Below are 12,478 nucleotides of genomic sequence, written 5' to 3'. Positions count from 1 at the left end.
TGCTCGAAATCTTACCAACAACCCACACGCTCCTAAACCAAGACCGACCAAACATTACCATGAGCATGGCCTTCATTTTTTATGTTGCTGAGCCAACAAAGGTTTTTGGAGGGGCGTCGTTGATTAGGGTGACCTGGTCACAAGGTAAAACAAATGGTAGAATTGTTGTATTAAAGACCAATGTGTGATTAACATCCAAGTAGAAGACATTCCTCCTTGGTTCCTTCAAGGACACTGGTCAAACCTAGAAAGCTTTAGGAAAGATGGGTCATACCATGGGCTGACCTACAGATTTATTTTGTTTGCTAATCACCCTTCTGTAGACAACAACTCCAAGTTCAAGGACTTTCTTGGCCATTGAGGAACTTAGGAAGACTGTTTTGGGAAGGCCAACTATTTAAAATAAACATCACTACGACCAATAACTAAAATAAAGCCACCCCTGCAGGGAAGAACTTCCATACTCACTACTGCTGTCCAAACAATTTAATTATTGACCAGTGAAATGACTTGATGAAGAATTTGTTACTTTTAGGAGTGTAGATCTTTTGGTGCATTGCTGTGCTCAATGGTTCAGCCCACCAATGTCCTTTAGTCATGTAGGAGTAAGCAAAATGAAGGAGGGGGGGTACTGCTGAAATTAAAATAAATATAGCACACTTTTTTTATCCTCCTTCTATGTCTGGGATACCACAAATATCCATTTGATTTGGTCAGTTCCAAATTTCAGGAAAGGTGAAGACAGCACAGAAAACGTACATTTGCATTCTTCAAACCCCTTGTAATTAGTTAGTAATTTATGACGTTCCCCGAGGATTGACAAAGACATAGTCAAGTGTTTAACCCAACTTGATTAGACGCAGATACAATAAAGAGAGACACAATAAAAACTAAACAGACTCAGTTTGACGTTAAAAAATATAATTGATATGCAAGACATTTCATTGAATTGGAAATCAAAGGCATCATTTCCCTGTGGGTGTGTATACATCACTTTTTTTTAGCTCATTCCTGACGTATCCTGGTAAAACCCTGTGGAATACAGTTACATCTCAATAAAAAGCAATAGACGGTCAGGGTGAACACATCTGGTTACATGTGTTTCTTAGTAATAGAAAACATTGCTAACCGTCATGGATACCATGACCCAGTCTGCCCCTTGCAATGCATTACACGTCCCTCTGCAAGCAAAAAAAGATTTAGGATATAAAGGATCACACCACACCAAAGCAACTGCATGAACTTTTGCCTGGTGTAGAGCTAATTTACCCCCAGGCTTATACCATGGACTCTGGTGATAGGGTTCCCACCTCCACCTAACTGCTCTGGTCATTAGGAAATAGCCTTGCTTGTCATACATTACAAAGAATACAGCAGGAACATCACAGCTCCCTAAAACTGCAGCGAGAGACTTGCCGGGGGTTGGGTGATAAGCTAGAAGAGATTGCCAACCAAGTTCCCAATAAAATAAGCCAGGGATAATTTTGGCCCAATAGCTTTGGCCATTGAGTTATTCACCATTGGCTATTTAAAAGCAAAAGGGTGAATCAGGGTGAGGAAGAGGTATGTGCGTTATTTGATTAGCCTCTATACCTTGATATAAAAATCTACCTTCCCAGAAATGTTACCACATTCAGGTTCAACTTTCTGCCCATGTGTCAGATGCAAAACATCCAGATATATGTCTATGGCAGGCATGTGCAACCAATTGATGCCTAAAGGCTCAGCTGGAGCCTGGGTAGGAAAGACGTTCCATTGCCAGCATGCTGCACAGAAAGCTCCTTGCTCTAAATTTGGAAGCAGTACCCTCTGTGAAGAGGTCCAATGGTCCTTTACCACACTTAAAACTTGAGCCTTCCTTTCATAGGGGAGAATGAGCCTTTTGATTGCAGACTAGGTCTGACTTTACGGGTTGCATTAAACCTTAAACTAAAATGCGCTTCTACACAGATAAAAATTTGGTAACTGTTGTTAATGGCAAATTTAAATAAATGAATTCCACCTACAAAAATATAAGGAGGAAGAATAACCTTAACAAGCTATATAATAGCTTGATATACAATTTTGTTAGGTAATGGAGGTCAACAATAGAACAAGGGCTGCAGGATTCTCCCTAGAATTTCTTTAGACTGGGTGGGAAGAAGCTGTAGGTGGGCCCATGTATTGTGACCTAACTTTTCAGTAACCCCTATGTACCAGGTGATGCACCCAGCTAAAATGAGCTGGGGAGAACCCTGGGCTGCATGCAAGACAAATAATTTGATATGTTAGGTTTACAGAAAATCTGACACAAGGATCAGAATGTGAACTTACAAATCAGCAAAACTAAACCAGGGAAATATGCACCAAGTGTGCAAATCTCAGCTCTGTGGCAGGATATCAAATACCTCCATCTCCCATCACCCTAATAGTTTCATGCACAGATCACAATAGAAAATAGAAAAAGGGGATAATGCTGGAGAGCAAGATATTGCACAGAAAGCATGGCACGGACCAGCTGTTCATTGGTTGATAAATTTAATATTTTTCAGACTGCTCAAGTAAAATTAATATTGTAAAATGGATATAAAAATAGGCCAATAGACCCATAAAACAATCTGACATTACAAACCATGATGAATTCATTAAAACAATGCCCTGAAGTCAATTCCTGATTTTAGATACCCCACTCCCCTCCTGACTGCTATGTGTTTGCCTATCGACTCCAATGGGGCAACTCAAAAGGCACGGTTTCACACACACGAGTTGCAGAAAACAGGCGGGAGTATACAAGAAAGGGTCCGAAGACCAAGGTTATAATGGACAGATAGGTATACCTATGAAGTGTAGGCACGAACCGGCTTAGTTTTTGACTTGAGGGTAGTTTTAAGCTGGATACTAGCATAGGAAATCTGTAACATAAAACCGTCTGGCTTCCAAAAGATTTTGATTGCACATGACTTGCAAAGATATGCCCAGTCTGTAGCCTATTGTAACCTTCTACAACAGGGGTGTCAAACTTTGGCCCGGAGCCAATTCTGGCCCCCGACGTCCTTTTTTGGCCCCCAAAAGAATCCTAAATATGAACTGCAGCTGGCCCGCCACTGCATTGAAATAGCGTCGCTTCTACAATTCCCAGTACCATTCACGTCTATAGACCAGCGGGCTCTCTGCCTATGTGTGGCCCCGCATTGGACTGTTTTATAATGCCAGGAATTTTTAGTAGCAGCGCTATTTCAATGAAGAGGGAAGTTTCAGCCGCGGGTCACTGATTGGTCGCATCGGGCATTTCCAGCACTCCCCCTCAGCTGTACTTTTCCTTGCTACTCCAAGGCATGGACTTGAATGGTTGGATTTTCATAGAAGAATATTTGTATTATTATTGTTATCCTGTGCAAAAAGATTACCATTGAAATTTAACTCAGAGGGCTACAAATAGATAAAGAGGCATATGATTTTTTCCTAAAAAAAAAATGAAAAAAAAAATTATGCCTCTTTCTTTATTACAAGCTTGTTCCAGATTGAATGTGAAGCAAAACCTCTTTGTTTCCACATGAAAAGGGTTTATATCTAAAGAGAAGGAAACATTTCCTCAATTTAAAAAAAAAAAATTCAAAATTGTCCCAAGACTTGTCTTAATTATTAATTTTTGCCCTCTGTGTATTTGTGTTTGACACCCTTGCTCTAGAAGAACTTTGACTTTTTCTAGCTATGGAGTTAAAAAGATCTGAAAGACCGTCTTTGCCCACACTGGACATTATATATCGTAGAACGAATCAATCTACGAAGCATCACTTCATTGGTATTTTGGCACTGTCAAAAATACTTTAAATCAAACTTCTAATATTTCAACATGATTTATCATTACCTATCCTTTATTGAATTTGACAATTGATGCAACATAAATAAAGGTGATATTGCAGCTAATGAATGAAGAGGTCTATGTACAATTTAAAAATGAATAAATAGATTAAAAATAATCTGTTTAAGGTACTAATCTGGCACTAAAAGGCTCCTAAAAAGAACCAGAACTGATATAATGAGGAAAGTTCAAACCGATCCTGATACATGCATAGCAATAAATCAAATGTAAAACTAGCAGCACATTCACTGGGAAAATGATACAGCTAAAAAAATACTGATATTGGGTTAAGTAAAGCCAGATTGTGTTTTAGGTGTAAAGGCCTTTTAAAAGTAAAAGGGGTGGCCCATTGCAGTCGCTCTCCAATAGACATTTCCCCATTTTGGCTGCAGGTGCATTGCCAGAAACTGCAGGAGGAAAGTCAAAGATCCTTTGGTTTAGGTTGTTCGCGCTCCCATTAGATCAAGCCGGGGGAGGAATTAAAATTAATCTCACTCAAAATGGAGAAATCCATTGCTAGCCAAAGAAAGAGGTACGTCAATGCATTGCAAGATCTGCAGCTCACATGAACCTCCTATCCCAAACAACCCGAGAAGTACATAGTACAGCAGCGGGGGCAAAGCATCCACATGAAAATAATTTGGCTTTTAGTACCAGTTACATGCCAACCCATAAAAGATATATAATGAGGGGTTTTTGTACAAATAAGATTTCAGTTCTTCCAAAGATGTAGGTTTGTATAGCTACAAGCCAAGTTCTCTCTTGAAACAACATCTAGACTATCCCCATCTCTTCTATTCCCATGGTGGACTCAATTTCACCTATAATGTTACAGGACAACAAAGTTTATTAAATGCACAATTTTGTGGGATAACTTTCAGCTGGTTCAAGAGACAAATCGTCCGTAGCCAACAAGCCTGCAGCTCAGCAGAGGAAACTTTCTTATACAAGTAATTCATTTCATAATATCATAAGTTTGTATTTCCTTTTAAAATTTAAAGGGACCGTCCTCCTCAAACAGCGTACTCCTATCTGGCTCAGCTGTCAAGGCATAGTCTGTAAAGTCCTGTATTGCTTTGGTGTGGCCAGGATAATGAACAAAAAGAAAAAAAAAAAAAGTTTAAAAAAGCGAAATCATTTTCCATCTCTCTACTTGGCATTAAAAAGCAATTTTGATAAAAAGTAGCTGAAATCGTTCACACAGCCACAGCAGAATTCATTTAAAAATATGGAGAGGGGGAAAAAATTAAATATTTCTCTCAACACAGAATAAAAAAAAAAAAAAAAATTAAAAGTTGTCACCCTTTCACCAGCGGAAAAAAAACAAAAAACAAACCCTATAAATATTAGCCACCGTACTGCTCAGAGATCACACACTCTTCCTCTCAAACAGACGTAAAATCAGATATGGGAACATAAATATTATTCCAAAAAAAAAAGAAGAGGGAAAAAAAAAACACTACAAAAGAAAAAAAAAAAAAACTATAGTAGCACCTAGAACCAAAAACAAAAATTGTCTAAGAGTAGGAAACCTAAAATTGATATAAACCCATACAGCAGGTGGTACAGGTAGAGATTATTCCATTCTGGTAAAATGCGTCCGAGGTCGGACTTTTTTTTTTTTTCCTTTTTTTTTTTTTTTGCACTGAGGAAGCCAAAAGAAACAAATATGGAGTCCAGTTATCCCAGTCCCAAGAGGCCTTATGATGGGTAATTTTAGGTACAGCAGCCATGAGGCGCTGCCCGCGTCCTGCAGGAGAAGTCCGTGTGAAGGATGACGGGAGGGCCAGTCGACGGGCTTAGTCGCCCAGGATGAGTTTGACGAAGGACGCCACGTCGGTGTTCTTCGATTCGTGCAGCGTGAAAAACGGGTGTTGCTGTTTGGAGAGTAAAAAAAAAAAAAAAAGGGTCAGTTGGACAAATATAAAAGAAAATAGAAAAAAAACTTGACAGTAAATACATTCAGGAAAAGTACAGGTTTGCTTTAATGCCGAACTCCAGGCAGCAAATAATGCAGCTCCATAATCAATGTATGTAGCTTGTTTTAGCTTGATATTGGTAGGGCCACCAAAAGAAATGTTGGTGGCCCATTTAATTCTAAGGAATAGGGAAAATGGGTGGACAGAAGATTTAGATCCTTTGGTTTGCTTTGTCACCCAGTTGCCTGGAGTTCAGCTTTAAATTACTGCCGTGTCTGAAGAAGGGACTGTATGTTTCTCACTTAGAGAAATAGAGCAATCACTCTCCTAAACTACAGCATTCTGTAATAATGATTTAATGCTCCACATAATAAATTATAAATTTATAGTAGAGTACAGAATCTGATTGGTAGCTGGCTGCTAACCCCGAACAGTCCTAATAAAAGAGCAATGAAAAACGAGTCCGGGAACGGGAACTGGGATCTGTGCTGTTTACTCACCATAAGCTCTGCGTAAGTTGGACGCTCTTTGGAATTCTTCTTCAAGCTGTCGAGAGAAAGAGGTTTGTTTAAGATAAGTGCAACGATAAGCTAAGAATATTTTAAATAAAGCAGCTTCAAGAATCCTGCAAGTGAACAGCAGCCGTATAGACTAAAATACATGCAAGCGATTCCTACAAAAGGCCAATGCTACCCTCAAACGGGTTTAATGACTGAGCAGCAACAAATGCATCATGCAGTTTCCCAGCATTACTGATTGCTTTACTAGGAAGCAATTGTTAAGATAAAGATAAAGCGCCCTAGTTTACGGTAAACAGCACCATAGTCCACCAAAAAAAAACTGGCAGAAGACAACAAAGCCAACATTCCCAGGAAGGCATAGGCCCATCTATGTCTGGCCTTAGCAATGTTGACCTTTAGGAACTGGCTGGATGGGGTAGGAATGAAATCTCATGTGCCATGATTCTGTGTTGTAGAACTTCCTCTTATACACCAATGCATGGGCAAGCTTGCAGCTCAAACCAAGCAACATGCTTGGCCTGTGATTGCAATAGTCATGTTTAAAGAAGACATTTCATCAAAAAGGTTCCGTTATATTAAAGCCCCACTCCAATTGTCCTTGGACATACAGAATTTACAAATCTTATTCCTTTATGTTCCAGTGAATAATAATGAAATGTTTTTAGTCCATTTATGTCATTGTCCATGACCGCGATATACATTTAAAACAGCAGCAGTGACATACAAGCCAGTGCTCTCGTCATTTGGACAGCACCGGGGTCAAGTGTCAGACTGTGTGACATCCGCAGCAGCCTTGTCACTTCGCACTAGCTTAGAAGAAAAAAAAAACTACCCATCCTCAGTCAGGAAGCTTCATGAAATTGCTTCCGCTCCAGTAATCTCAGGGGAAACTTTCCAGACAGACAATAGTAAGACAGGTTGCATCGAGCAGAGCCAGTAAAACGTGAGCTGTCCCTCTTTTTCCATTAAGGTCCATGGGATTCCAGAAACCCGAGGGGAAGCCAGGCCGGATGCACACCTTTCGGCCTCCCCTAGTTGTAAACACATTGCTCACACTTACGGTATTGGAATGTTTATCAGTGCACTGCATCCAATTTTGATACGGTAAAGAAGATGCAATGTGTTTACATGGAAGCTGATGCATAGAAATCACCACGTGTTATTCGGGAATGCTAACAATACACACGTTGCAGGAGCCCATAGGAACCAATGTGAATTTGCCTCTCGCTGAAATTAAATCAGCTAATCTTTGGGCCTGCTGACATTACAAGAACAAACAAGCATCTAGCTGCCCTTTTACTCACCTAAAGCCACTGCCAGGTCATGCTCCAGTCCAATGTCTTTTCTTGTTTGCAGTGTACAAGGACCTGGTGTCATTGGCCTTGTTACACAAACACTTCTTTTTGGATAGCCAGTGAAGGGATCATTTATGGATCCAGAATGGGAGTCTGCAGCAGTGACACCAACCCAAAGGGTCCATCTAGAACCATTCAGCATTGGCATATATGGAGTGCTGGACTGGCAGTTCCCTGCACTTGGAAACTGCTGAAAAAACATTCATAGCCCAATGGCTCTGCAGCTGTAAAACTTACCTCCTCTCCAGCACTGTCCCCTTTTGATTCACTGTCAAGGTACCATTGCTCAACATACCTCACATCCTATTCCCCATGGAGCCAGGGTATGAACGACATGCCCTCCTGGGGGCATTACCAAGCCACCCTGGACTCAAATGAAATGGATTGAATTACTTTAGGTGTCAGAGAACTTGTTTGTGTAAGCAGCTTTGAAGTGACAATCCAGAAGTTTCCCTTTTCCTGGGTCATTTATGTTGCTCAGATTGGTCCAAAAACTCAATTTATGCACAAAACATTTTAGAAGTGACCAAACATTGCCCACAAATGATTCACATTTTTCCCCAAGGTACAGATTACGAAAGACTGCAGTGACCAAGGGCAAACTAAAACCTAGTCCTAGAGGCCATTGCAATTTACAGGATTGTGTTACAGTAGGATATAGTCATGCAAAAGGTACTGTGTGAACCCTGTTGAATATGACTGCAGATCACAATACAATAAACCGAGCGGATTTTCTAAAATGTCGCACAGCTAACTTGTGGTTGACCAGATGATTTTACCCAAAGCAGCCTTTTAATAAAATACTGCATTAAACATACCGGACTAGTCAATCATTTTTTTTACAAAGTATAGAAAGTGTTTTTGAACTTACCATTGTGAGGTAAAGTCAACAAAGTCAGCAGAGAACTTTTCTGCAGGCAACTGTGGCGACGGCTCCTCGACTACCTGCTTAAGCTGCTGAAACGGAGTCCCCCACGAGTCATATGGGAACCGCAAAATAGCAAGCTCGATCTAAAGGAGAGAAAAGACAAAAAGAGATTAATGTTAAGCCAAGCTAAAAACTATTTTTAACCAAGGTTGGAATTCATTAAATACTATTGGTTTGGGACTCTTCCCCCACTTTCTGATCCATGCAATATGCACACAACAGAAAAAAGAAATCTCTATAAAAAAAATCACCTTCTTTCCACAGTTCCAAAGATTAAAGCAGATTGGCAAACAAATGCTCACTTCTCCTATCTCCAGAGCTTTACCATCATATACACAGATTATACAGACCTGGATAAGGTCACCCTACCAATCTGATAACAAACCAACAACATTACAACATATGGGTGGTAGGTAGGCAACATAAAAAGCTTACAAACCCAAGGAGATACAGCCCGTGTCCTAATTTTTCCTTTCCTACACAAAATGCTTGTGCTGTATAGAGATGACAATCTTGCAGTTGTGGGCACTAAGTCAACCCGGTACAAAGTGTTACAGTTTATATCGGTTTTGCATTTTTTTAATCAAAATGACACTTTTTTAAGAACAGTTTACATGCTGAAATAGTTTATAAACATTCATTATGTAAATGCCTAATACACAATAAAAATCTGCACCGAATATGATCTAGTGAACTGCAACACAAGTGCTGTGACTCGTGCCAAAGCTTTATGGGTTTAACCTCACTGCCCTGCAATGCACATGCAACCAGGGTATTATAGATGAGCAGCTTCCACCTGAGTCTTGTTCTGGGAGGAAGGACCAGCTGCGAAATAATATCAGGATAACCAATGCTGGGCAACAAACATTTTTTCCATAGGAGAATCTGTGTGAATCTACTGCCACCGAGTGGTGCAGTTATGGAAAGTCAACATTGCTCTGCTAAATGATCATATATGAACTACAATTAAACCTACATAGCAGCAGAAAAGCCTACAGGAAGACATTTTTTACAAAGCAATTGGTTTCCAATACTTTAAAATGTAAAAGATCTTTAGACCTGTAAATGTGAGGTTTGGTCCGTGTTTTTAAAATCTGAATGTGCTGCTTTGAACAAAGGCAGGCAACAAGGAGATGGTGGTAAAAAAATTTTGACATATCCAGAAAAGCTGGAAGCCTACAGCAAGGCACAATACAGCAACACAGAACCAGAAAGGTACAACGCACCTTTAAGAGGCTTGCATTATTCTACCTACAGTGTAGTGCAATCTCAGCACAATTCTGTGTTGGGATGAAGAATCCCTTGTGCACATGCCTAGGAGACTGGTGACCCAAACCCAGCCAATAAGGCCTTAATACTTCAAACCCAGAAGGCAAAGATGGAAGCTTCAGCAACAGAGCAGAGTACAGATAATCCAGTGCCATAGAGTGTTGCTTTGCAAGTCTGGTATAATATCCAAACCTGCTGTTCATATGTGCACATTAGGGCAAATGTGTGCCTTTAGTCTGGTGCTTTATCACTGCTATATAGAGCTGTCTGCTCTATACATGTCTGGGGTCTTCTGTATGCATACTGGTCACCAGGAGGACCTCAACCAACGGTAAATACAATTGCAAATTCCCATATCATACCATTGTGATTCCAAGGCTCCAAATATCAGACTTCACACTGTATCCTTTCTGGTTCAGTTCTGGGTTTATCCTCTCAGGCTGCACGGAAAGAAGAAAAAAGGCATTAGGAATAAACTATAAAAACCTGAATACTAAAATTGCATAGAAGCAGCAAAAGAAAAACAGTCCAACCGTCAAATTACTGGAATTAAAACTGTACCAATTCACACTTACAGCCATGTATGGTTTGCAGCCAGCGTCCATTGTTTTGGCTACAGAGTCGACTAAGTATCCACTGATCCCAAAATCGCACATCTTCACCTGGCCTTGCTTGTTAATGAGAACATTTGAAGGCTTTACATCTGAAAATAAATAATAAAAGACAATTTAGATGGCTCGGAGGAGCATGAGGTATGCTACGTAAAAGATGCATATCTTTTTTTGCACTCGGGTATCTAAAAATGGCAGTTAGCCACAATTAAAGGGTCAGTCCACTTAAAACGACTCTACTGATAACTGGTATAAAAACTTGGCATAAGAAAAGGTCTTCCCGTTAATAGGATCTATAGCAGACAATCCACTTTCTCAAGGTGCCAACCCATAAGGAAAAAGGGATTAGATAGCATATTTGCATTTTTTCAAATTCCTTCTGACGAGCGTTATTATCCTTTAAGCAAGATCTTGGGGCAGCCCAAACCTCAGGACATAATAAGATCCTGTACTATGCTTCAGAACCTGCTTGTGATATCTGGGCTTTTCAGCTTTCTCAGGGATCTTGTTGGCAGGAAGAGGCGGTCACTCTTTGCATTATGTAAGCTGGGGAAAGGGCATTATCAAATCTTTTCCCTCCGGGGGTTATTTTTTGCAGCAATTATTACAGGGCAAAGACCAACAAAGCAAAAATAGACTTTGCCTGAATTGGCCAACTTTTACTTATTGCCCAGATGGCCCTTACACCACCATAGCACACGACTGTATACCATAGTGGCAAATATGTCCATGGATCAAACTAGAGGAAGTCCAGGAATACTCCAAAAGTGGGATCTGCCTGCCATAATTTGGGCTCTTTTATGGTGTTTCCACCCACTATTTTGGGTGTGCAGCAGGTGTGCAAATATTGTACTAGATAGAGTACCAAGCAAATATTAAAGGCTTATTGGGTAGCCAGATCCAATCCTTTGAAATGTATGTAAATAAGCCTGGGCACAATTCACGTTGAAAAAAGTAAAAATTCACCCAAAGTGCGTTCCTTGCAGAGGTACTGCAAGGAACGCACTTTGGGTGAATTTTTACTTTTTTCAACGTGAATTGTGCCCAGGCTTATTTACATACATTTCAAAGGAAGGATCACCTGAATTTTCCCCATTAGTGGGCTACTAAAGCAGACCAGAAATATAAGCATTGTTTTAATTTGGCCCAGCAAGACACCGTTGGTGTTTGAGCCAGAAAGGGCACGCAGTATCTCAAAGTGGATTGACCTAAACTGCCTCCATTAATTGGATTTCCTAAATAATAATGTAAATATGTGCAATGAGAAAAACGGCACTTACCTCTATGAATGACAGAGAGCTTACTATGTAGATGTTCTAATGCTCTAACAATCTGGTAGAAAGAAGAAAAAAAATAAATGTAAAAAATATGTAATATATTGTTCAATTTGTCACCCAGCAGCTTATTCAACCCTAACTTTTAGTAGGGGCAAGTGTTTACCCTCTCATTAAATAATAGAATGGTCTCAATCATTCAGGGAACAAGCTAAGGGTGAGTAAAGAGTCTAGAGTAAAGAGTAAAGAGTAAAGAGTCTTCCCCCCGTGATGGAATGGGGACAGGTAAGTAGAGCATGTTTAGTTCCGCTATAATTGGGCTAACATTTCTGGTCCTGTAAATTTTACTGATCTCAATACGCCTACACGCAGACCCCTTCTGCATTTAATAAAAGGTTGAGGAATCAATTCCCCACTTCTAACCACAGGATCTGCTTGACAGCCAAGTAACTGGTATTTTTAAAAGGGAAACCTCATCTACTGGCACCTTTCCTAATAATTTTTAAAATATAAGTGGCAAAAAATCCCCTCTGTCATGATAGGTACATGCAAGAGGTGCCCTAGAACAGCGGTCCCCAACCTGGGGTCGTGACTCTGGCTGGTGCACCCCCAGCGGGGTCAGGGGAAGGATCCCCGCATGGGGGGGGCGCACAAGCCAGAGCCGCAAACCATGTCTCCCACCCATATGCATCGGAGCATCATGCCAGTGGGCTGGTCGTGTCTCTGGACGAGTGGGTGGGTTCTGGCATTATGACATGAC

At 40.4% G+C, this 12,478-nt stretch overlaps 1 protein-coding gene across 2 annotated transcripts in view; it reads right to left on the bottom strand.

The window, feature by feature from the left end:
- Nucleotides 1-904: 904 nt before the first annotated feature.
- MAP2K6 (mitogen-activated protein kinase kinase 6) overlaps nucleotides 905-12,478 on the bottom strand; it is a 40,846-nt gene continuing 29,272 nt past the window's right edge. For both annotated transcript variants that reach the window (XM_072403446.1, XM_072403447.1), the window contains 6 exons: nucleotides 11,725-11,776; nucleotides 10,409-10,536; nucleotides 10,196-10,273; nucleotides 8,508-8,647; nucleotides 6,261-6,306; nucleotides 905-5,718 (listed from right to left, as the gene is read on the bottom strand). In XM_072403446.1, the coding sequence (XP_072259547.1) occupies nucleotides 5,641-5,718; nucleotides 6,261-6,306; nucleotides 8,508-8,647; nucleotides 10,196-10,273; nucleotides 10,409-10,536; nucleotides 11,725-11,776 (522 nt within the window). In that variant the 3' untranslated portion in view covers nucleotides 905-5,640. The remainder of the gene's footprint in view (nucleotides 5,719-6,260; nucleotides 6,307-8,507; nucleotides 8,648-10,195; nucleotides 10,274-10,408; nucleotides 10,537-11,724; nucleotides 11,777-12,478) is intronic.

The sequence above is a fragment of the Pyxicephalus adspersus genome, chromosome 3, assembly GCF_032062135.1.
Source record: "Pyxicephalus adspersus chromosome 3, UCB_Pads_2.0, whole genome shotgun sequence".
NCBI classification, from domain to species: Eukaryota; Metazoa; Chordata; class Amphibia; order Anura; family Pyxicephalidae; genus Pyxicephalus; species Pyxicephalus adspersus.
Note: the sequence above shows the minus strand (reverse complement) of the source record. Positions and strands in the feature narration are given on the sequence as shown.